General features: G+C 40.8%; 1 protein-coding gene across 4 annotated transcripts; it reads right to left on the bottom strand.

Annotated features, from left to right (window-relative positions):
• Positions 1–1,335: 1,335 nt before the first annotated feature.
• LOC125301467 (tubby-related protein 1-like) lies at positions 1,336–18,032 on the bottom strand. 4 transcript variants are annotated; one of them, XM_048253893.1, is made up of 13 exons: positions 17,878–18,032; positions 14,205–14,325; positions 13,879–13,995; positions 13,489–13,626; positions 8,232–8,336; positions 7,848–8,039; positions 7,647–7,723; positions 6,930–7,097; positions 4,969–5,081; positions 4,539–4,647; positions 3,673–3,771; positions 3,098–3,269; positions 1,336–2,688 (listed from the first exon to the last, which is right to left on the bottom strand). In XM_048253893.1, the coding sequence occupies exons 1-13, from the start codon at positions 17,890–17,892 to the stop codon at positions 2,555–2,557; spliced, it is 1,560 nt and encodes a 519-aa protein (XP_048109850.1). In that variant the 5' UTR covers positions 17,893–18,032; the 3' UTR covers positions 1,336–2,554. The 4 variants fall into 4 exon arrangements, with proteins under 4 accessions (XP_048109850.1, XP_048109851.1, XP_048109849.1 ...); XM_048253894.1 differs by having other exon boundaries at positions 4,969–5,084; positions 14,205–14,322; XM_048253892.1 differs by having other exon boundaries at positions 4,969–5,084; positions 17,878–18,031.
• Positions 18,033–26,602: the final 8,570 nt, after the last annotated feature.

Here is a 26,602-nt window from a genome sequence, read left to right as displayed (position 1 = left end):
TGAAATCAACGCACTTCACTGAAAACGAAGGGAAAAAAAGTTTCAAGGAGGAGCCATTGCTGAGCGTCAATCGACAAAGTTGGGGGCAGAGACTTCTCCAAAATCCCCACCCCCACAATTTGGAATGCTGCACGTACAGTACAGTAAACTGTAACGAAGTGTCTTGCAAAAATATTTATGGTTTGTGGTTAGGCATATCTGTTACCTTTAAGTATGCATTGAAAACTGATGTTGGTATGATGATATGAAAATATTGCTATATTCTGCAAATCAACTTCTGCTAACATGTTGGGTTCACAACGAGGTTGTGACAATAATGTGCAACTATTTTAATAAATGTAGGCTACACTGTTTTCTCACCAATACAATTTTATATGTAGGCCTAGGCTACATCTATGAATTGCAGTAGGCTTGCCTATGCCATTAATCGTCAAAACGTAAACAAAACGTAGAACAGGATTCTAAATCTTTAACAAAGGTCATAATTAGACTAAGCAATTCAAAAAGTCAATGCACGACATTAAGTTGTCTCGGATTCCAGTGTCTAAAGGAGTTCATTGTTATGGAATTCATGAAGAATTTCTCCACATTCCACAGCAGTGAGCGCGAACACTGAAACCATCTCAACACCACTCCGTCTCAAGGGAACGAAGGAGCCCAGTGCTGTGATGTAATACTTTGGAAAAGAGCCTAAATTATAATGATCATTCTCTGTGAGCGCTACTTTTCATGAGCACTCTCCCCCCGTGTCCACATCCTTGAGCGCCTACTTCAAGAATGCCAACAGCACCGTCTGGGGGTCAGACAAAGCGATAACAGTATAAGCTACAATCCGCTCATGCTTGAGGAGTTCGGAGAAGACTAGAGGCCATGAACAGACCGTGAAATATTTAATATTGCTCCAGGTGCAACATGGAGAGTTGAGGCCCACCTGGGTCTAGCACAGGCCTGGAGTCATTTTCTCGTGTCAATCTGCAGCGCGTCTGCGAGTTGGGACAACTACCAGAGCAGGTTGAGGCGGTGCACTCTGCGCTTTATGGCACGAGACACCGAACTGGTTTTTCATCTTAGGCTCATCCTTGAGCACCTGAGCCCGCCAAAACGTGGTCAACGTGGGACAAATGTGGCATTTTTCGTTTATTTTTATTTTAAAGAAATGGGCCTGTAGAAGGCTTGCATCTGGATAGAAACGCATAAACCCATCAACAAAAACTCGTTCATGTTCTCTGGGTGTATGATTTTAAATTAAGATTTTCTGTGATATATTGGCATTGCGAAAGCCAATTATTTTGCATATTACATTGTGAACACCAAATCATAGTCCAGACCTTCCAATTAGCACCAATATATTTGCATTTTTATTTTGCAAATGTTTTGAATGCATTTTGGAATGCTCATGTTGAATCCTACTACCTTTCCTACAGTAATTACTATTTACCATTTACATTTTCCTACCACATGCAATGTGACAAATCTGACCTCAAGAATATGGGTTTACTTACTACACTGTCAAGCTGAGATCAAAGGGTAACGGTCAGTAATAGCACTCACATATCTGCATCTTGCAAAGTCATGACAAAAGAATCCAAATGTAACATATGCTCATACAAAAGGCCAGTGACAGGACAAAATCAAACACTTGGTCATTACAACACTACTCTACTCAGTTCTCAATCAGCTGTTCACTGGATGACAAGACAGAGAAGAGTAAGGAAACATCTGCCCCCAGTTGTGTTCACACACAGACAAACAGTGCCTTCTGTTACATGGCAGAGTGTAGGCCTTAACAACCAGGGAAATGGGTATTCATTAGTCAACTAACAATTAGTCCACTTTGCACAGATTATACACAGACACACATGCATGCATGAACACACACAGGCGCACGCGCACACACACACACACACACACACACACACACACACACACACACACACACACACACACACACACACACACACCTTCTAACCAAAGGAATACATTTTCAAACACTCGAATTTCAAACAATCGAATTGTGAAAATAAAGACACATGCTTCTCATAAAACAGATCAACTGATAGTGACCTTACAATAATGAACCATAATGCAGTGAGATATCCATGCACTACACATAGAAGAAATACATCTCAGTGTCTTTGCAGTGTCATAAATGGTTTACTGAAAGAAGTTAGATTTGTCAGAATAAACCAAATATCATCTCAGGTAGGTGCATAGAAATGATGAAAGACTGCAAAAACTCCAGCTGACATCAGCATAGGCAACTCAGTCCAGCATTCACGCAATTCTATGCCACTGCAATTTCCCTTAGCAGTCCAACGGTGCATTTACTGGTTGACATAACCAGCAGCAGTCCTGCATTTCTTCCCCTTCCCTCCACGTGGGGGGGAAAGGAATGAGCATGTCCACTCATGTCCACTAGGGGCCACCAGTGGCTCGTCTCATTCATTAGGTGGATCTTGATGCAGACAGAGTTTCGAAGGGTTCTTCTACTGCTGAGTGAGTTCGTGGTTAGCTATGTGAGTGCACGGGACTGGAGACTGTGTGGGCACCCCGTTCACTCACAGCCTATTTTACCGTCAAAGCTGGAGAGCGCGATGGCAAAGGCCTGTACTGCACAGAGTGGATAGTTATAGTCCAGCGTGAAGGCATCGTCCGCCACCCTCCCAAACTGCATCACAATGTAGTCCACTAGCAAAGGAACACATAAGTCATCAACCATGATTCACTTCTGCACGGTACAATAGTAATTAAAGGATTATGTTCTGTAGAAAACCCCCAATGCTAACTCTTTAGGCTCAATTCTCAGGAGACTTTTGCACGTTTAAAATAAGCAAACAACAACACATAAACATGAGTATTTAGAGAATAGATTCTACAGCATCAAATGCATTATGTACTATAGAGTAAACATGTGGTGTTGCTAATATGAGATCATACATTTAATCCTCAGGAAACAGTTACACTAACATAGATCATCAGTATTCTGTATACAGTATACAGAAATCCTCTCATAGAATATGTTTAAATGGCATGATAAATGTTGTCAGGCTATAGATAACATATGGAGATATGTATGCGTGTATGAAACGGTCCTTACGGTCTTTATTGTGGACGATCTGGAAGTTCTTGATGGAGGCCTGAGTGACACGGCCGTTAAAGTTGAGAACGTGAGAAGCCGTCTCCTCATTCCAGACTGGCGTCTTGTTGTGGAGTTCAATCAGGTTATCCACGTTCCGGTTCTGGTGTCGGATCAGAAGGCCGTCGTTGTCCTGCAAATGAGGGAGACAGATATTTCGGTTGTACTATCCTGAGGTCAACACAGAAAGCTTAGTCATGCTATTCTGAAGTTAAGGAACAGAAAAAGCTTAGTCATGTTGAGCTTCAAGCCACTGAGTACACACAAAGTAAACTGACAGACAAACGTTGACCTTTGTATGATAATAAAAGATATATTCTGTGTAAAAACAATCAGTTTAATCCACTGTGCTTCACAAGGTAAGAGCAACAATTGGATTAAAAACAGTAATAAAAAGGAACTCAATAAATGAATAAGTGAACAAATAAATAACAATAAACAAAATATAATTAAATGGAAAGAAATGACAGTAATAATGAGTGAGTGAAAGATTTTAGGGAAGAGTGAGTGTGAAGGTTTGAGTGTGTGTGTCTTACATGGCGAGGTCTAACGGGCACTCGTTCCCCATCTTTGTCCATCCCGGGGATGAGGACGGTCATCCGTCTGGGTCCCTTCATCCCCAGCACGTTTGTCTCCTGAGGGCACACACCACAGGCAACGGCACACACACACACACACACACACACACACACACACACACACACACACACACACACACACACACACACACACACACACACACACACACACCACAGGGCATTCAGTGCAGGGCAGGCCACTCACTAAGACAGTGGCCGGGTCCACCATTTTGGTGACTTGGATGGACTAATCAGTATATGGTTATTGTTATTATTCTGTTAATTTGTATTATTATATTACTAATATTTGTATTTTCTTTTTATTTAGGCTTCATGACTTTACTTTAAACTGATCATTTTAATGTTAGTGTAATGTAAAAAATGTGCATTTGCTCATTCTGACACAGGAAGAGTCACATGAGCTCCTCAGGTGGAAATTAAAGGAGGTGTACAATTATGCCTTGACTGAAGTGCATTCATTGGTAGTACTTTACATAAATCCTGCTTCATAACACTAGGATAAGCATGTCATACTGTACACCTGTCATGGCAGCTGTCACTTGTCATAAATTGCTATGATAATGTTATAATGCATAGTAATAATGATCTGTGCTCAATATCATGTCACTATATTCACTAACTTTAGTGACTGTATGTTCCTATAACGGCTTAGGACATGATGTCCAATTATACATTTATGACATTTTTATGACATATGTCCATCAGTATAAAACAGAACACATGACAAGTGACCATCAGGCCATGAAGCTATAAGAACATTCTGTTTCATGAGTCTTTCTGTTGTTTGAAAAACAGTTACTTACATAAATAATGCCAGCCAGCTCCTGCCGAGCATTGGACATGTCTGGTAGCGCTCTGTCCGGATGCAAGGCGTTATCAAACACGGTGTATTTGGTTCCCATGGTGTTGGATCTGAAGATGAACAAAAAACAGAGGTCAGATAAAGGCTTTCACAGCCATGACAATGGTTCATAATTTAAAGATCAAGTGGAGCAGAATTCATACACAATAACAGATTTGGAATGAAATTCATAGTGCACACAAAAGTGAGCTCAGTGACCTGAGATTAGGTATGCCTAATTCTGTAAGTAAACATGTGTTAGTATATTTACTAGTAAAGACAACACCCAAGAAGATAGCTCAATTTCTCTAGAAGAACATAAATAAATAACCTTGACTATTTTACAGTTCAATCACTGTTAAATCTATTAATCCAATAATGTGGCCTCTAACCGTAGTTTGCCAACAAAGTTTTCCCCTCCGCGGGAGAGGTCAGTGGCGTCGACGGAGATCAAGTAGTTGGACGTGGTGCTTTTCTTTCTTTTCCTTCCTGCTAGTAAAAAGTCCTGCTGAAAAACACACAGACACCCTGTATTAGCTGAGTGCCTCCAAATGAGTAGGCCTACTGCAAGGGCCTCTCCCATGCAGGTATTAGTATGGACTTAGAGCAGGGGTGGGCATACTGCGGCCCGGCCCGCCAAGCACTTTCATCCGGCCCGCCGAGCATTTACCGGTAATTTGGTTATCAGGCTGCTCGCTATTTTTTTTTCCTGCGATAGAGACGACGTTGGTTAGCTTTACTGCAAACTGCTTTTCACTCTCCTTAGAGAATGTTTACAATGTCAGTGTCAAAACATCATGTTAAATAGAGATGATAGGCCTAGCCTACTCTTAGTTATCTCCTTTGCAGCAGATCTAAGATAATTAAGAAATAAACGTGAAGTGAATTTAAAAACGTTAAAGCGACAGTGCACAATTTATACATTTGTTCAACAACATCAAATTAGCAGTATTTTTAAGCAATTAATAGCATATAAAACAAATACTTTTGATACTAAATTATGCTACAAAAAATGTATTTTTAATAGGGCTGTCAATCGATTAAAATAATTAATCAAATTAATTACATACTCTGTGATTAATTAATCTAAATTAATCGCATATATAATTTTTGCTGTGAAAGTATTTTAAATATTTAAATTCAAATGAATCATTGAATCAGCATTTGTGACATTAACTTCAAAAACTCTTTTATTATTATTTTCACTCTTCAAATAATTGTCATAATAATCTATGATATGACCTATTATGCTGAGGAAATAAATTCAAAAGTGCTTCGGGAAGAAGTTTTATTTTTCACATACAAGGCATTTCAGGCCACAGATATAACCTAGGGGACACAATGAAAATAAATTAACACTCCCCTCAATGTCAACACTTATTTCTTTGCATTGATGTATATAGAGCACATTCCTTGCTGCAGACATTACAGAGGACTTTATTTTCAACACTTTATTTTTATCAACACCATCAGGCCGTTTTTTAAAAGTAAATGTTCCAATCAATGATCCAGGCAGCACGTTTTCTTCTCTCTCCTTCATTTTACAGTCTAATTTTTACTGACTAGAACTCGGGGTCAAAGGTCATACAGAATCGATTAATCTGCACTAATTTTTTTAATCAGTTATTTTTTTAAATTAATTAATCGAAATTAATCAGTTTTTTTGACAGCCCTAATTTTTAATAATGTATTTTTTGTATGTGGATGTCGTTGTGTGTGTGTGTGTGTGGGGGGGGGTTTGTTGTGCGGCCCACCGGCCAATTTTCAAAACCCAATGTGGCCCTTGAGCCAAAAAGTTTACACACCCCTGACTTAGAGTATGTGAGTAGCCTACTGCATGGGCCTATCCCATGTATTAGTATGGACTTATGGAGTATGTGAGTTTGGTCTCAAAGTCAGTGTGCCAGTGTAATAGTAATGTCTCATCATAGAATGACTACAATGGAGTGGGATCCAACTATGTGATTGTAGTCGTGACACAAAACACACAGTGAGGTGAAGCACACACTAATCCCGGCACAGTGAGCTGCCTGCAACTACAGAGGCGCTCGGGGAGTAGTGCTCAAGGGCACTTCAGCCGTGCCTACTGGTCGGGGTTCGAACCGGCAACCCTCCAGTTACAAGTCCGAGGCCCTAACCAGTAGGCCACGGCTGCCCCCTAAAATGGGCTCAGAGTATGTATGTGATTTTAGTAGTTTGGGCTCAGAGTACCGGTATGCATGTGATTTTACTACTGTAGTTTGGACTCAAAATATGTATGTGATTTTAGCAATTTGGGCTTAGAGTAGGCATATGTGTATGTGACTGCAGTAAACTGGGCCCAGAATCCGTTGGGCTGATTGGCTGAGCTGACCTTCTTCTCACTGTCCAGGTGGAGGTAATAGGTAGGGTAGAAGCCGCGGTCCATGCCTCGTTTGTCGCGTGTCACGCGGCACTTTACCGTCACACCTTGCTGTGCTGGCTGCAGTACAAACTCCTCCAGGTTGTCAAACTCGATGATGGGAGACGGTGCTCTTTCCTCCTAGACATCCGTTAGAAAAGATGCTTGTTAGCATTTGTTTTCTTCCTGTTCTTAAGTGAACAACTATTTGGCAGCTAATAAGGATGCTTATTTTACTATTTTGCTACTGTAGTTTGGTCAAAATGTGTGCTCAAAGCCCACAAAAATGTTAACAGTCTAAACCCCTATTTTGCCGTGCATAGGGTGTAAGGTCAATGTGCAACATTATAATATACTGTACAAAATGTTTACTAAAGTATATAAATGATGTGAGGATAACAAAAAGAAAAAAAAAACATTATTAGTTCATGTTGACTTGAGCACAGACTAAGGATCATGTAAATGCTTGCTGTAGAGAGACATGAGACCCCTATCTAGCTGTGTGGCATCTTGCTGTAGAGAGACATGAGACCCCTATCTAGCTGTGTGGCATCTTGCTGTAGAGAGACATGAGACCCCTATCTAGCTGTGTGGCATCTTGCTGTAGAGAGACATGAGACCCCTATCTAGCTGTGTGGCATCTTGCTGTAGAGAGACATGAGACCCCTATCTAGCCGTGTGGCATCTTGCCTTCTTTCCTTTCTTTCCTTTGCCTTTCTTCTTCTTCTTGTCTGAGTCCGACTCCTCGTCACTTTCCTCTGCTTTGGCTGTGAGACAGCAACACAAAGACGTACAGATCTGAATGAACTGTTAAAAGGTTGACACGAATTCATTTGTTAGCATTAGCCTACGACTTCGGACCATCTCTGGACGATCTAGAGATAAACACACCTTTCTTTTTGCTCTTCTTGTCCTTGTCTTTGTCCTTGTCTTTGTCCTTGGCTTTGTCCTTGGCTTTGTCTTTGTCCTTGTCCCCTCCCGTCTGGAACATGGACGCTGGGTTGGAGTTAGAGCTGGACTTCTTTTTTGTCTTACTGGACTTGGTCTCGGGCTCACTCTCGTCGCTGCTCTCAGACTTGGCAGCTGGTTTCACAAGCAGCAGTGTACAGATCAGTAAAGTTTACACACATCTTGGCTCAGCTCAGAAGAGTGCATTGATACTCACCCACATGCAAGTTTGCATAATGTCCTTTAAAGGTCATGCTCCCTGCTTTAAACTAAATTAAGAAGAGTGTTATCAATGTAATCTGGCCGGTTTTATGTCACAGCACTCACCTTTTTTCTTGCTCTTGCTTTCCGACTTGTCCCCGTTTATCTGAAACATGGAAGCTGGCTCCTTCTTCTTGCTTTTTGATTTTCCTTTGTCTGAATCTTTGTCCTCTGAAACAGACATCAGTTAATATGTTTTCCACTCACATTGAAGGACATACATCAGGAAAAAACAACCATACACTACAAGATTAGAAATGTTCTATGAGACTAGGCCCAGTTCCCCGAAAGCATCTTAAGCCTAAGAGCGTCATAAATTCCCTCTTACGAACGTCTTACGAACGATTTGCCAACTGTTTCCCGAAACCATCGTAGCTTAAGAGCGTCGTGAAAACACTCGTAAATCTACGAGTGCTCCAGAGTTCTCGTTACCGGCTAAGAGCGTCTTAACAGTACTTCTCACTGAGGTCACCAACAGGACATACAGAGGAATTACAACTTAGAATACATTATCCAACGTACGTTCCCATTCTTTGTTGTGTTTACTTGTGATTAATCAGATTTTAGCGTGCAAATTAAATAGCATAGCCTACATTTAATGGTCATAATAATGTGATGAAAAGCGGACAAAAATGCAATCAAGTTATGAAACGAGACGTTGACAGAATAGTTTGCCATTATCTTTGCTAAGTGAAGGCTATATTTTATTAGGCCTATGAGGTAAAAAGCAGAAAAAGCAACATGTGGTTTAGTCTGTACTGCATCAATCTAAGCTTACACATTTCCTCACTTTCTTAGCCTACTCGACTTCTTTATCTTCAAACGTGTTCTTAAGTGACACCGCGAAAAATTATTGCATGGTGCAACAATCTAATCTTAAATAATTACAATTATTTATGTCTGTGTGTGGTATATAATCTACTTGGAATGCTTACATGCAGATGTCAACATGTTTCTATTTTCGTATTGATGTGAATTAATGTGTGATCCGAAGTTTAAACGGTAGGCCTATAGCTGTGACGTGCAGTCACCTGACATCACCATCAAATTAGAGGATATTTCAGAACTATTAACGTGGACAGCTCCCCTTAAAAGCATTTTAAGAGCAGTGCATGCGCGTTCACGCTACGAGCATGTTCGGGAAACAGTCGGAAAAACCAAACGAACAATCGTAAGATGAATCGTAGAAAACCCTCTTAAGAGCGTGTCTCCGTCGTTATCGGGAAACTGGGCCTAGAACAGTTACTGTGTGAAGAGTGACCTTGCAGCATGAACATCTGAATAATGTTCAGGTGCACAGAACGACAGTTAATTAATATTCTGAGACTCACTAAACACTCACAGATGTAGACCATACGAAGGTAATGCATAAACATAATGCTAAACCAAATGTACATTCATTTCCTGCTAGACTGAATTGCACTTTCCATGCACACAAAGTTAAACTACACTGAATGCATGGAAAGTTGCTAGCGGAGTTTACAGCTAGTCACGTAAGACTCAGTGTGTAGGCTATGAACTCGTGGTTATAATGAAAACATTAATAAACGTTCTCTAAGTTGCTAGAATTGCACCCAAATCCTAACAATACATGTAAAGTAATATAATACGGGCGGTATATCGAAGTTTTCAACTTAAACAACATTTTACAGTTACAAAATTAAAACAGTGAGGAGTGCCTTATACAGTCAACCTACCCAATGCAAAGCAAACCGCTTCTGATCGGCTATGGCAACAATACAAGGACTAAAAGCAGCAGAGCTGCAGTATACCGTTTCTCCAAAGGGGGCTTCAAAACACCAATCTCAATAAAGCTGCTTAATTACGGCGAAAATCACATACAAACACTAAACTACATTTCTAACTCTGTTACACCCCCTGAATTTCACCAAATTCGAGCAGCAACCAAATAGTACTTCCAAAGGCAAAGACTACACTACTTTCAAACACTAGACAGAGGGTCACCAATTACAGGACAGCCAACCACAAAGGTATCCAATAAGGATGAAGTGGAAGAAGAGGTGCGCAAACTCTCACACAACCAACCACTGCAGTAGGGTGCCTTATACACCTCACAAGACCATAAAGCTAGCCTAGAAATCTAGACGCGCCCCTAGCGGCAGTAAATTACATTTGCTGCCAGGGCTAGTCTAGCAACTCTCCGTTGGCTTGTGAGCTCCAGAAATCGAAACTTAATCAGGACATTGAAATCGTGTATAGAGTCGTTTGGTGGGCTTAACATAATGATTGATGGCAGAGTTGCAACGGTTTGGCTTAAATTCCCTGCTACTTGAAAACAAATATCCTATTGCGTCCTATTGCGTGCAGAGGGAATTCGAAAGACAGCTGATTATCCCGCCCCTCGGACTGAGCACTGCGAATGGTGAGTGCCCAGACCCTACATTTTAATGTGGGTCTGGCTCGCCAGGCTACCATAAAGCCATAAACCATAAATTCTCCACAAAGCTAATCAGAAAAGCTAGATAAATAATAATATGTCATTAACTTTTATATTAGCATATAGTTTGTAAATAAACATTTAACATTTAAATGATGTAAGGAATAACTGTTAATTAGTTCCAAAAAGACATTTAGTTAACTATTAACAAATATTAATACAATATTAGTTAATAGATTTGTTAAAACATTAACATACAGATTTTATGCAAACAACTAATATAAATGAATGATGAAAAAACTATTAACTTGTGCCAAATAGATATTTTAGTAACAATTAACAAATATTAACAAAGGGTTAGGTAATTACTAGTTTGCTATTTATTATGGCACCTTATTATGGAGTGTTACCAGAGACTCTTAAAAGAACAATTACAAAACCCGAAATAACTTACAGCATAAAGATGAATGGTAACATGAAGACTTAAATTTGCTACCACTGCTTGTAGGTAAATTACCACTTTTGTATGCAAATTTACGGAGCCCGGGAGAGCTCACTTTAAGTGATATTTTTTCTGGTCGTGATAATTTGTGAGCACGTTTTCCTTTAATTAAGCCCTCGAATTAATAAAACGTGAGCACGTTTTCCTTTAATTGAGCCCTCGAATTAATACAACATGACCCCGTTGTAGGCCTAAATTGAGCTCTCGAAATATGTATTTCGTGCTCACATTTAGTAATTCCCGACATTTTCTCACTGCTCGCTGTGCTGTGGTGGCAACTTCATGTTACCTTGACATGGACTAGGCCTACAGCTGTCTGTAACAGTTCATATTGGTAATGTGATGATAACCTTAAGCAGCTAATTAAAGACTTTAGGTGGTCATGTTTTATAGCGGACTTCTACTCTTTGTAGCAGGGGCACTGTGGTGTCAACCGCCAGCTAAGGAGACCCATAATGGGGAAATTCTACTACAAAGGCTACCGCGGGCTCTGTTGTAGCCTAATGACCGGTTTCCACTATCTCCTGGATTGTTGACTTAACTGTGAGGTCTAGAAGTCAATCGAAGCACATCACAGCGACAAGCTCCCAAACAATTACAACACGTAGACCTACTGTTGGTACAAATAGGCTACTGCGTATTAGTAGTATCGCCTAATACCCACCCAATACAATAAGGTTCCCTCTAGCCCGATGGGCCTCACCATATAACCCCGCCAAGACACCAATGATGCACACAACGAGGTAAGCTTTGATAACGGACTATGAAGCGGGAGACATAAACAGTGTCGTTCACGATGCTCAGCTTCTCAGGCTATGTAGCCCAGCTCACACCGTTAGCGATAAACACCACAGCTCTGCATACACTTGGACCTCAACAAACACTCAAAACTTCGCCAAACATTCAGCTGGACGATGTTGGCAAGGGGCCTGTACAAACACACACAATCATCTGCTCTCCCACCTACAGCCTACCTAACGGGCTATAACCAGGTGCACTGCAATCAATGAGATTCCCTCTACGTCACTACAAGCGACACACCTCCCGGCGTCATTCGGGGATACCCCTTGACACCACACTATGTTTTTGTGCACACAATTGAATTTCTTGAGCCCACGTTTTAATTATTAGGTGGGTGCGTTTAAAATAGATCGAGATCTCGAATATACTATAACGTGCTCATGTTTACATGTGTCAAGACAATATTGAGTGCGCTTTTACAAATTGTGGCCACGTTTAAGTAGATCGTGCACACAATGTTCTATAACCATGTTCACAAATTGTGCTCTCGTTTTTAATAAATGCGTGCCCTCGTTTTTAGTAAATTGTTTCGTTTTAGTAAATAGTGCACTTTCGTTTAATAAATTGTGCCCTCGTTTTACTATGCTTAAAATGAGAGCTCAATTTAGTAAAATGAGCTCACACTATAGTAAAGCGAGAGCACAATATAGTAAATTGTGCACACGATTTAGTAAACCGAAGTGCACAATTTAGTAAAACGAAATGCGATTTAGTAAAAGCGAGTGCACAATATAGTTAAACGAGGGCACAATTTAGTTAAACAAGAGCACAATTTAGTAAAACGAGCGCACAATGTAATAAAACGAGCGCACATTCTCTCAACATGCAAAACATTTTGCGATGACCCCTCTAGGGCTCCGTACAAATTAACCTGTTGAGGAGTGAATTATTTTCCTGGTTCCTTCTAGAATTCTACGCAAACGATCTATAGTTTCAGTGTTTTTTATACAGTCTATGGGGAAAATCTCTGAGGGTAATTGTCGCATCATAATATGGAACTCTCGGATTGCGAACATTCTAATCACATATTTGTGACCGTACTCCTCAACAGGTTAAGGCTTGTTGGCCTTTCGAGTGGTATTAAATAAGGCCTTTAGCTATTTGTAATTAAAACTAAAGTGGAGCAGAAGTTATTTTAAGCCTTACGGATGTCTGTTCATTACTTTGGAAGTGATTACTTCTCTTTGGTTGGGCTACTTTTACTAAGCGACGTGCCGAAGCCATGACTGTTTGCCGGTCTTTACACCCCACTATTCATTACACAATAAAATCAGTGGCCTAATCTTATTACGTTAACTAGCGCAGTCTGACCCAGAAAGCCAGCCACTCCACAGACAGGAGGGGAGGGAAAGGGAAACCAGATGAAAGGTGAGGGAGAATGAGAGGGAGAGAAACGGTGAGGGAGGGAGAGAGAGAGAGAGAGAGAGAGGCAGGAGGACAAAGAGAGGGAGGGAGGGAGAGAGAGACTAAGGGAGGTAAAGAGAAAGAGAGAGAGATGGAGGGAGGGGGACAAAAGGTAATATTTCCAGCATAGTACAATACCAGTAGTGCAATACCAAGAGTATAAAAACACACTCTTTTCCTTTAAAACTCTCAAAACAGAACTGGAATCCTGAGCCCACCTTTTGATTTAGACTTCTTCTCCTTGTCCTTAGAGTTCTTCTCAGTGTCCTTTGAAGTCTTTTTCTTGGTCTTCTTCTGAGGAGTGTCCTCTTCCTCTTCATCACTGTCATCATCATCATCATCATCGGATACACCTGCTTACCAAGACCAACAGTCACGAGGTACCTAACTCATATGTATAACTACATGACTATATCTTATAACTATGTAACTAACATACTATATGTGTGTATAACAGCATGTTTCAATATTTGCCCTTTGTTTGGCAAAATCTCATGGGTCAAGATTGATACCATGCTAATAAGAAAATTATTTTATCATCCTTTAATGTGCCCACAGAGACAAATGCTGTAGAATCATCTGCACATGGGTGGGAAGTGACGTCTTACTTTTTTTCTTCTTTGGTGCACTCTTTGGTTTCTTTTTTGGTTCTGTCTTTTCTTTAGTATCTTCTTTACCCTTCTCCTTGTCTTTCTCTGGCTTCTTTTTCTTTACTTTCTCTCCATCTTTTTGAAAGACAAAAAAGTAAAAGCACAGATTTTTATTATTACTGCAACAAATAAGTCAACTAATGTTATGAGCTGATTTCATATGGTCTGGTCATCCAGACTGCCTTGCTGCCCATTGCTAATCCTCACTTTTGATTATTTCAACTAATAAAAGCCTGAACAGGCAAACAAACAGGCATTGGGTGTCTTGGGGAAGTCCTGCTTACTCTGGATGGCTGGACTCTCTGCAGAGAGCTCTCCATTCTTCTTGCTCTTTGTCTTCTTGGGTTTGGCTTCAGTCCCATTGGACTCAGTAGGCACAGACTCAGACTTCTTCTTCTTGGGCTTCTAGACACAGGCGAAGTCAGGGGCTTCACATAAACAGAGACACGAATGAGGGCCAGAGATACAGTAAGAGTACACCACACAAATGACAAGGATCTTCAAAAGGAACACTTATTAAAAAACTTACCACGTAATATCCAAATGGAAAGCAAGAAGCATACAATAAATATGTGAGCAAAAAATGTTCAGAGCAGTCAAGCACTTATAGTTGTATTTTTTAATGTATCATTGGAGGGACATATCCGTGTCATGCTTTGAATCTAGTCATCAAATACAGTCAATACCCAATGATGATATATAGTCAAAGTGCCATTAACAGTATTTGACAAGAAAGTTGAATTTATAGAGTATAAATATATTTATAGTTATTATTGTCCTTTAGTTATAGTTATTAAAATCCTTTCCCCCCACTGTTCATATTTTGAAGATTTTGTGGAACACATTATGTCATGTAAACCTTCATAGTACTCTAGCAGATCCTCAACAGCTGACTGTAGTGAGAAGACTCTGCAGTGAGTGTGACTGTCTTATTTAACCTGCCCCACATCTGACTTAACTTAGTTAACTTGCTAACTTAGTTAGCAACTATGGTTTTGGGAAACGCGCCCCTGTGTGGTTAATACAGAGGACCGCACAGGAATGTTGCAATGGTTTATCAGAGTGTTCATTTCCTGTGAGTCACCTCTGATGACATTGCATGACCAACTGACTAAAAACATTTTCGATATGGGATGGAAAACATGAGCTTGGCTTTCTTGTCATATAGATTTTCAAGGACAGCCCCTATGTTTCAAGCAGAAGGAAGTATATTTATGGGAACAACTATGCAAAGTTGAATATATATGAATGTAGATACTGCAGAAGTGATACAAGGACATAAAAGTTCATAGATCTTGATGAACTGTATGGACTGGATAGACTGTGGAACAAATCATCGATTTTTCCTGAAACAGATCACACGGGTCTGATAAAAACCTGCCCAGAGTCCAAGTCTATCTGGTTTGTTATTCCTTGCTAACTGAATTATTCTCTCATACTGACTGAATTACTCACAAAACTATTGCTGTGTCATATATGCCTGCTCACCTCTGTCTTCTGCTAACATGAAACAACAATGTGTTAACGACTAACGAATATTTTCCCTCACTCAATCTCTCTCACCTGTTTCTGAATCAATCCAGATGTGTCTTACTGTTTCTTTTAGTTTGTATTGTATAGCTGCTGGTGCCTTGACACCAACCTACTGTTTTGAATAATAACTGGATTCTGAGTAGTCTTGTGTTTTATGAGATGGCAGGTGAACGAAATACAGCTATGCTGCTAAGGGGTAGCCTGCTGTTTGTCTGTATGCTGTTGAGTCTCAGTACACATCTAAATCAGTGAACATTTTATAAGATTTATTTATGTTTTTAGTTATTTCCCCACTCTGTCCTGTCTGATGACACTGTAGGTATTTCCTAATGATGCTAGTCACTGCACATCTTGACATACTTATTCGATGACTTGAGGGTGATGACTTCTTACTCACATGCTGATTAACCACATGGCTTGTTCAATTTAATAGGGCACTATCACTATAGGGAACTAGAGTGGTGGACACAGAAATGTTGACGATGGGTCCTGTCTCGACTTTGTGATTCGTTTAGAAACGCCTTTGACTGCTTCAGAGTGGCTGGCTACAGGCATGCACAAACATGTCCTTAAAACAACTCTGAACGTTCGTTTTCAAAACTGTGCAACTCACTGAGTGATTAGTGGAGTTCGTTGATGTTCCAAAACAAGTAGCGTAGCGAAATACAGTTTCTGTCGTGTTGTATTTGCCATTTTGTAAAATCCCATTGATTTCTGTTGGCTCATTGCACATATAATTCTTCTCATCACCCCTTGCCCAAGCATGGAACAGGTGTAATCTAACAATAAATTGAATGTTACACATATGTTCCAAGGGTCCTATGTACCCCAATTACTCATAGGATCCTGGGAACACAGGAATGGTCCTATTTAACACTAGTAACTAAAGGTGCAGTGTGTGTGAATATTTTTTCCACAAGACTAAAATATTGACACAGATACAGTCTTGTGGTATACACAAAATGAGTAAGAACCCAGTGGTCCCTTGATTGCAAGAAACCTCTTTGTCAACTACATTCCCATTCTCATAGTAAAGCTGTCTCCAACTACCCTCAACCTGTTAACACCCTTTGACACAGGGGCAGTAGATCAATGCAGTCGGCACAATGCCTTGGCTACTCGCTTGGCTAAGCAGCAATTCTCATGTGACAGCCATCATCCAATTATCATCGCTGCAGAGCTCTTAATAGCCTTGACTGGGGTCTGGACTGTGGCAGTGACTGCGACCCATTGGCCTACTCCTGAAGACATGGGAGCGTGCCTATGTTCCCACAGCCCTATGTTCCAAGACCCTGACCCTAACCCTAAGCCTAACCTAACCTAACCTAACCCTAACCTGTTCCTAGCTACTCCTCTGCTAACTCCTGAGGACACAGCCCTGTCCGTAGCTACTCCGCTGCTAACCTATGTCAGACACTGCAGTTGATTAGCTAAAGGTCAGTGATAACAGTTAACAAAGAATCTCAGTGTGATGGGGTGTGTGTGTAACTATGAGCAAAGCAAGGTTGGCATATTTGCCATTCCAGTGACATAGGTGTTTTTCCACAGGTGGCCGCACTTTAATAAACATCTTCCCAGTCCTATTAGACACTTTTGGTAGACATATTCTTTCAGTGAAACTAAAACACTGAATATTTTGTAACCTTTCAGCAATTAGCCATTGAGCAGGACTGTGTTGTAACCTGTATCTTAAATCACTGGGATCCATTGGCACTTAAGCATCTGTGGGCAAAACGCTACCACTTTCTAGAATGTTACAACACACCAGCATGCCACGCAACAGATAACCCAAGCCATGACATGCAATGGGTAAATGGCAACTTGGAAGTAAAGTAAAACATTGCATTAAAAGACCACTGCAAATGTTTCTGATGTCATCCTATGGTTGCTGAGTGACATTTGAATGAGTTGACTGTCAGATTTGCAGTGGTCTCTTAATTTTTTCCAGAGCTGTATAATGCTACTTAAAACAACAGCTTGCTTTCCTTTAAGAGATATTATTTCCTTTGCATCACCTCCTACCTCTAGGACACGTCATACCAATCCATCATTTACATAAGCTCTTAGAGCACTGCATGTCTATTGTACCACACCATTCACAATTCTCATATGCAGCCATCAGGACTCTGAGCAATCAGCTATATTATACAATGGTCAAGTAGACTAAAAACATGGTTTGGAGGAACCAGAAATTACTCTATGACACACAAGGCAGCTGTTCTGTCATCAACATATTAAAATATTTGGACCAAAACAAACTACACAAAACTACACAAATCCCACAACTTAAAATACTTAAACATAAAATATGATTTTTTGTAACACTGTTTTTCATCTAAATAGATACAATACAATACTCAGAGCCTGAGCCAGTCGTGTTTACCTTATCCCAGCCCCATGACCCAGATACCGCAGAGACTTTACCTTCTCTGTAGACATGGTCAGGCCTGGTCAACGTGAGCAAAACTGTGTGATTTATCGTCCAATTCACCAAAAAACAGTCACATGGAAAACAGAGCACTGTATAGCCCCAGAGCCTTGAAACGAGCTAGCCTGGACTGGAGTAATGAGAAAGTATAAAAGCTTCACTCAATGAATCACCATCAGCAGAAAGTTCCTAATAGGATTAGCACGTAAAGCCATCTGTTGGGCGGACACGTCAGCAGGAGGAACCAAGATGGGGGGTAGGAGAAGGGTGAAGAGACACCTTGCCCTTGTCAACAGGGAGCTTCATCCAGGGGTAAAATACCCCTCTTGCCAGGACCAATCCCTGTATCAACATGACTCATACTATATGAGAGATACTGGATAGCTGATCACCTATCTGAACCAGACTAGCTAATAAACAAAAACAAATGGCCAACACTGACAATGGTACTCTAGGATAGTGTTTCTCAAACTTTTTCAGACCAAGGACCACTTAACCAATAAAAAAAAAAAACATGGACCACCTAGCTTAAAAAAAGAGTAGACCTACTTCAACAGCACATTACACAATAGGCCTACTCAATGAACCATCTTGCTTATTGTCTTTTCACCTTGCCTATTGTGTCAGAGGATTCATTTAATTTAAACTGGCATAGCTAACATAGGCAGTGTTGCAGAACTGTTTGGATTTACATACAAGTTGGTTCAATATTGTAAACAACTCATCTTTATTATATTTTACCACGTCTGCTTGCGGACCACTTGGGATAGCTTGCGGACCACCAGTGGTACCCGGACCACACTCTGAAAAAAACACTGCTCTAAGAATCCCACATGTAGAACCCAAAATGACCACTCCACAAATGTGTCCACGTTATGAAGAGCAAAGTGTTACACTGACAGATCGAGAAAAGGCTGTGGTTTGAAAGAATCACCTGTTGCTCTTTCTTCTGGATGTGTGCACCATCTTGCCTGAAAATTTGAAAAAATGCAATCATGGAGGTTAAACAGCAGTGATTTCATCTCCACTCTATCTGTGAGGTACATCATGGAAGTCTACATTATGATGTCATCATTTGCACTCTGTTGAACACCCAGAATTAGTCTCCACCCACACTGAACAAAGTCTATCAACATGCCCATCTACCGGTACCTCACATTGTTATTAAGACATTATCATTGCACTGAACTGCCTTGCACTATATTCATATTTAAATCTTAAATCTCAGTCTATTCTTAAATTGTCCTATTCCTACCCTCTCTTTCAACTGTATATTGTATCTTGCCTGTTGAGGTGTCCACGACCATGGCAACCTTGACAGGAACAACTTGCACTGCCCTATCCCACCCATAATGTTCTATTTATTGCATATGTACATACTGTAATTATACTTATACATAGCCATAGCATATTCTACTGCTCTTCATTCCATTCTAACTGTTCCGCTTTGTATTTTTTAATGTTTTTTATTCTTTATTCGTATATGTTAAGTGTATCAAGTGAGTGTTGTATTTTGAGAGCAAAGATTAACCAGAGTCAAATTCCTTGTTTGTTTACGCAAACCTGGCCAATAAAGCTGATTCTGATTCTGATTTGGTTTTTGCATCGTAGCAAGAGGAGAAATATGTTGAAAACAGATGGCCATGTTGAAAACTACATTTTTAATCACCACATGAGTAGACACACACTCAGAGCTCATATACAGTGGCAGTGTGCCAGTACCAACAGTTGTTGGATTGTGCCTTTACCACAAAGTGTAAACACTTTAATTCATTGTTTGACAACACCTTCTCTGAAACCTTAAATTGAAGTAAAGTATCATTATGTTGTTACCTGTTATGAACTGCTTTAAGAATGGAAAGAAACTATGGAGATGTACAATAATCCCAAATAGTTTCTAATCAAACTAAAACCTCTAGAAAGGAACATGATGGCATCAGTTTTGTACCCTATGCACTGGCTTAAGTGTCTTATGACACACTGGCCCACTGAAATACGTCATGGGCTGTTACAGTCTAATAGCTCTCATGAGACCGAGAAGGATTCTTCCTTGTTCCAACTCTCCTATAATACTTGCAAGTCTTTCCTGTTTATTTCCCATGCTTCCAGAATGACTGGTTTCTCTGGTAGCATTGGGCATTACATGCAATAGTGTGTGTTTGTGTGGTTCTGCTTAATCATGCCTGCCATGGGCCCTCTTGTCTGTTCCTCGAGGAGCTGAAGTGGGTCAGTAAGCTGTTACAAGGCCAGGCAGGCCCTTGAATATCACCCAGCACTGAGCTGTGCACCTAATCGCCGTTACTAACTATACAACTTTCCCCACCTCTGATTGGTTTAGTGCCGGCGCCCGCCTTTGCGCTATGGAAACCAGGCCACATATTTATAGCTGACGCTAAAAGCGTGAACGCTCGGTAACAACAGTTGAGGGACACACAGCCAACCCCTGGGTTTGGCTTATTTATTTGAATTTAGGCAGTTTGCAATCCTCAGGAAAGGCACTAGGACACTGGTCTATGACCTCTACAGCATCTCAGACATGAAAATGAACTTGTCTTGACATGAGGCGATGCTCACCTGTCTTCTGTCCAGACCTCTGTGAGAATATCCTTTTGGAGAGGCATCTGTGAACTGTAGAGAATTAACCAGGTGTACTCTAACTGGTGAGGAGATGGAAAGAGAAATTCTGTTCATGAGCAGCTGCAAGAGTTGTTTGGGATGCCAAATTCAAAGTCAAATTGTGACAAATGATCCTCAATACTCTAATTCTACCATATACAGTAATTCACAAAAACATACCTTAATAACAAAGTGTAAGGTGAAATAATTAAGAACATGCCACCTCATCAACATGTGGGGTTAATGAGGACACACTGAACAGGGCAGGGCACGTCCATACAATGATCTTCACAAGGTCATTTGTGTGGTCATTTCATATGGTATTTAGCAGAGACTTTTTCCAAAGTGACATGACAACATTACAAGGACAGTGGTTAACAATGATATAATAATGGCCCCAGCCGTGGCGCATAACATACTACTACTACTAATAATAATAATTATAGGTATGTCTGAGATTAATTGTTTTCACATGTTCAGGATCCAGCAGAATTCGGAATGCACACAGAAAATTTGAGTTTGTCTACTCAGAGTCAGTATGCTGCCTGCATCCCAAAGTCTGGGATCACTTTACTAATATTATCGATTACTTTATTCACCTTTTTGGTGGATGGATATGAATCAAATGAAAATTCAATTGGTCTCAGAGTAAACTAAATATGGCACATCTCTTGATATAAACTCATACTGTATAAGCAATGCCTCATTGTTTAATGTTTCAGGTCTTTAAGAAAAATCTTGAAATCTTTTAAATCTTTAAAAAAAATGTTTATGGTAATGCAGTATACAAAATACTCCTTACTACAGTAAGCAACACCCCCCACACACACACACACACACACACACACACACACTCACACTCACACCGACACACACACATACACATACACACACACACACACACACACACACATACACACAGCATACACATACGCAGACTAAAGCACAAACATGACCTGGTTGACTGTACAAAGTATAATTTCCTCCCTTGCCAGTACCTTCCTATGAGCTGTGCAGCTATGTCCCTACCTGTGGATCCTTGCTTCCAGAGAAACGGCTACTATGGCCAAGAGGACCATACAGTCAATAGAAACCCTAGACTCAACAGTGTGGACGGGTTCAGAGACATGCTCTCAGACACCAGCATGGGTGAGCTTATAAATAGTCTACGCTCCCAGTAGACAACATGGGCGAGCTTACAGATACACTCAACATAGCTTACACACTGCCCCCCGCCCCCCTCGTCTCCTTTCATAATAGGATTTAGACCATTGCCGGGCAGCATAAGTGCTGGTTTCCTCGCCTTCCTACCTTTCCTTCGAGGTGGAAATGTGAATGACCTTTCACCTCAGGGTGCTAAGCACTAATGTGGTGACCATCTGCAATCTTGCTAATTAGTGGAGTTTTTGTGTTCCTTGGCTACACATAAAATCCGGTTCTGAAGCACAACTCTCCAAGGTGACTGCATTTCATTCTACATCACTGCGCCACTAGTTACAGTTGCTTTGTCTCTGCATTGCTTGGCAACCATTCTGATAGAAGAAATATATTTCTTTGCAGAGGAATGGTTATCTATTAAGAAATTGTTACATTTCTCGTTGTTGTACCTTTATGAAAACTTGGCAGATATATGTAGTAACCATTTTAGAACACTCCTTAGATGATCTAAAATCACCTAACATACAGTGGAATATACAGTGTCTTGGGGCTTGGGGGCTGGGGTTGTAAAACATAGTAAAACTTCATACTTTCAGTTTGTTCTCATAATACGGTTTGTGTCACTGATTTCCCTGTTTTCTGTGCATGCTCATGTTCTCACAGTGATCAGGTTGTCTTAAACACACACCATCTGTAGCTTTGTTTCCTCTTGTTAATTATTTCAAACACAACCCCCCCGGCCCCCACCCATCCCCTCACACACACATGCCTGCACGCACGCACGCGCACACACACACACACACACACACACACACACACACACACACACACACACACACACATACACTCACTCAGGGCTACCTGATACAAGAGTAAAACACACACACACTCAAGCACACAGACATACATACACAGTTTTGCAGTTTCACGTTTTGACCAGCAGATGTCACTGTGAGCCAAGCTAGAGCTGACCAATCTCTGAGCTTGTGTGGAACTGAAGAAATGACGATGTGAAACAGGAAGTTTCACTTACTGTAACCGGGTAAGCGAGGGACCTTGATTTAACCTGCGGGGCCCTACACCAGTGTTTATCAGGGTACATGTTTTTGCATATTGCATATTTTCCAGTGGCCCAAGGTAGGCCCAGGACTGAGTTAAGCCCTCAGCAGAGGGGCCAGAACAAAAGACCAAATGGCCACTGTATGCATGAGCGGGGGTGTTGGGAATCCAATAGTAAGCAACAAGTACAGATGTAAATTGACTGCAAAATGCATTCGGTTATGAAAATGTCTTTTCTGTTTCAAGAACACAAAAGGTTGGTGTAACCGGCAGACTAACTGCTGTAGTAAGTTTGTCCCCCTGTTTTCACCGTAGCTTAGAGGTCTGCACTCCCGTGGTAGACCCACGGGACCCACGGGTCCCGACGCAAAATAGTGCGGCGCGGGGCAACTTTTAAAAGCTCTTTGCGGGAGCGGGCGGGATGAGAGAGGTGTGTTCGCGGGTGCGTGACAAACCAATGATTCACTGCAGTCCCGCAAATTAAATATGTGCGTAAAATTAAATATGGAAATGATTAAAGTAGTGTTCATAACTATAGTTCAGCTGGATGTTCTGTTAGGCAGCATTAAAAAACGCTGTTTAAGCATAACTGACGGATAGCAGGCCTATAGCCTATATCAGGGGTTCCCAAACTTTTCAACCCGCGACCCCCAAAATAACCGTGCCAGAGACTGGCGACCCCCACTATCCCTGGATGTGACTCAAAAAATAAAATAAAATGCGCGACCGCCATAACGCACTAGGCTTATCCAAACACGGGCTTAACGACAACACAAAAGAACAGAGCAGCCTGTTATGATTTTACATATAGAAATTTACTATATGATAAAAGCAGAATACCTTAGTCAAAAAATAATATCCATGTAACATGAGTGCACATTATTGCTGTCGTGCAAACTTAACTTTGAAACATTACTTTAATTTCCATTTTAACAGAAGAATATCTCAGTCAGGGTAATATCCACAAACTGTTGTAAACATATGTACATTGTTGCTGCGCAAATTTACATTTTGCCAACTATGTTTCAGCATTAATCTCATCTAATGAGATGGATGCTGGAACACAGCAAGTTCTTGGTTTAATTGTGGAGACGGCCACACGGAGATCATCCTCCACATTTAGACGCGATCTGTATTTGTTTTTAATATATGTCAGTGCAGAGAAAGTCTTTTCGCATAGGTATGTGGAGCCAAACGGCGTCAGTACGTCCATCGCGGCCTTGAATAGCTGTGGATATTCCCTCTCGACTGAAATCCAGAACTCAGCAAGTGTCTTGGAATTAAAATCTGTCTTTAAAGTGCGTTCAAGTTACAGCTCTTTTATTTTTCCCAAATTTATTTGATTCATGGAAATCATTTCGCGACCCACCCCTCGGCGTCCCGCGACCCCCCGGGGGGTCCCGACCCCCACTTTGGGAACCCATGGCCTATAATGTCGTTTAAAAACAATGCTTGAAGGTTCTATTTGGGCCCCAATCTACTTCCTCTACATTAAGATAACATATGGAATGTTAAAACGGAAGTCTTGTGGGGCCAACTATGATGCTGATAATGGAACTCTCTTGAAAGGGTCGTTTATGAGGGTTCAATTTGTTCCTGCTGGTATTTGGCTGTGTACCAGACGCTTCCGGGTAGTGTTTTGTTGATCTACCGAAGGTATTTACAAGCACTCTCTGCCGTAGATGATTGAACTGTATGGTCCTTTTGTAAATGCCTTCACGCACATTCACAGCAATGTTTTTAACGTAGGTCTTGACTGAAAAGACGCTGTGTACGCGCAGGCTGCCACTGTCTATTGGGAGATGTGTTAAGGTAGCATTGGCTGTATAGTAAGGTTTGCCGTGTAATGTGTGTGCGTGTGTACATCTGTATGTTTATATGCATGTTTATAGTAACTGGATCTACTATAACGTGTCATGTTTCACTGTAAGTCCCGGTGATTTAACTAGCCAATAACCTTAATGCATAATGGGTTATTTTGTATGTTAACTATGCTTATGTGTGGTTTCATGTAGGTTCGCGTACTGGAGAGATACCAGGGAGTCCCATTTCCATTCATGTTGAGTCGTGTATTCCTAGAGGTAAAAGGAAACCTTGTTTTAATGTATCTGTATTGCTTGATATTGGTTTAGGTTGTATTTACCGTAAACAATGGATTTTAACTGTGTTTGTTTACCCCTTCAGAAAGATTGCCACTGCTGCTTTGCCTCCTGTAGATTTAAGTAATTGTAGCTCTTGCCTCATTTTGTTTTCTTTATCTTGTTGTTTTGTTTGTCCGATTGATTTGGCCTAAAGATAGGTGTGGCTGTGTTCATTTATCTGCTCTCCGTCGTGGTGTTTTGGCAACAGGTGGGGTATTGGCTGCCCCAGTATTCTGCTGTGGTAATGTGTTACGGTGGTAATGCTAACATCTAGCTTTGCTCATTCTTGACCCAGCCAGTTAGTGCTAATAGCAACCATATCTTTACTTCTCCCCTCCAGAGAAACAGAGTGTTGCAGCTGTTCCATGGGGCAGGTCGCTGGATCTGAGTCCTCCTCTTTGCGCATTTCACATAGTATTTGTAGTGGTAACGTGCACCACACTATTTGCAGTGATCAATCTTTGTAGTACCTGTGCCTATGAGTGTGTGTTTGTGTGTGTGTGTGAGTGTGTGTGTGTGTGTGTCTGTGTGAATAGGCAACAGAATCAGCAGCACGGGTGGTGTTTCGGTCTCACTCCTCTTCCAAGACAGGTAACCTCTCCCGAACAGCTGATCAAATTAACCCTACCTGATTACATTTAATATTCCTGGTGGCAGCCACTACCTTCCTCTTGCTGGCCTATTGGGCCTAATATGTATCACACTCCATCCTGAGAAACAAACCCAAGACTGATTTTTGTCTGAATTGCTTGTTAATAAATATTGTTCACTTTTGCATTGAATTACCACGTCTCTGTCATTACTTGCGTATCCGTGTGCGAGAGCCCTCTTGTCTAAATCCATGTTCCATATGTGTTGTGCATGCATTACTTGAAAAGAACTAGCTCCAGTTATGTATGAACAGTGAAGGTAACGATCTCTTATAAACATGTGAAAAATGTGAACTTGAAGAAGTGAAAATTGAACAATATGAACTATGAATATTGAACAACTTGAAACTACATCTATAAGTGTGAACATGCTTAACAAAATATGGGAACTAAACGTGCATTACGAACAGGGCCGGCGCTAGCCATTTGGGTGCCCTAAGCACAAATGATTGGTGGTGCCCCCCCACACACACACATACCCACCCATCCACCCACTAACCAACCACCACCACCAGCCAAAGGAATAACAACCATTCAGAATTTTAGAATTCAGAATTCAGTTAGTTTTTTTTTTTCTAATTGCAGTTTCACCAACAGATGTCGCCCTTGGCCTATGAACCTCTTGAAAATGATTGCATAGAACAACAACTAAACTTATCTAAAGCTGTCTAATTTGGCAAAATCATATCACGTTCAGATGCAGGTGCACGTTGTGAAAGTGTCACTTGTAGCATTACTTTTTCACTACACAATTAGATTGTTTGATTATAATTGATAACAAACACCAAAAAAGCGTCCTGAAATGCAAAGCAAACTAGGCTAACGTTACCTGACTATATCTCTGATGGCTAAAAGAAAAAGCAAGCCCAGTTTAAGCATAATCAGAAATAGCATTGGTAGCTAGCAACCTGAGGAAGGATTGCTAGTCTTATGCACCGATTGCTAACATACCTGGCATAAGCAAACATGCAAACACGCAAGGGCTACAAAACTAAAGATTATTTTTATTTAAAACATTGTCTTAACTGAAAGTCTCTTCTTTTTCCTTTTTTCCGCCCCCGACTCTTAGTGTCTTTTCGAGGCCATGTCTAAGGTGT

Source organism: Alosa alosa, chromosome 10 (genome assembly GCF_017589495.1).
Source record: "Alosa alosa isolate M-15738 ecotype Scorff River chromosome 10, AALO_Geno_1.1, whole genome shotgun sequence".
In the NCBI taxonomy this organism is placed as follows: domain Eukaryota; kingdom Metazoa; phylum Chordata; class Actinopteri; order Clupeiformes; family Clupeidae; genus Alosa; species Alosa alosa.
The sequence above is the reverse complement of the archived record's forward strand: the minus strand, read 5'-3'. Positions and strand labels throughout refer to the sequence as shown.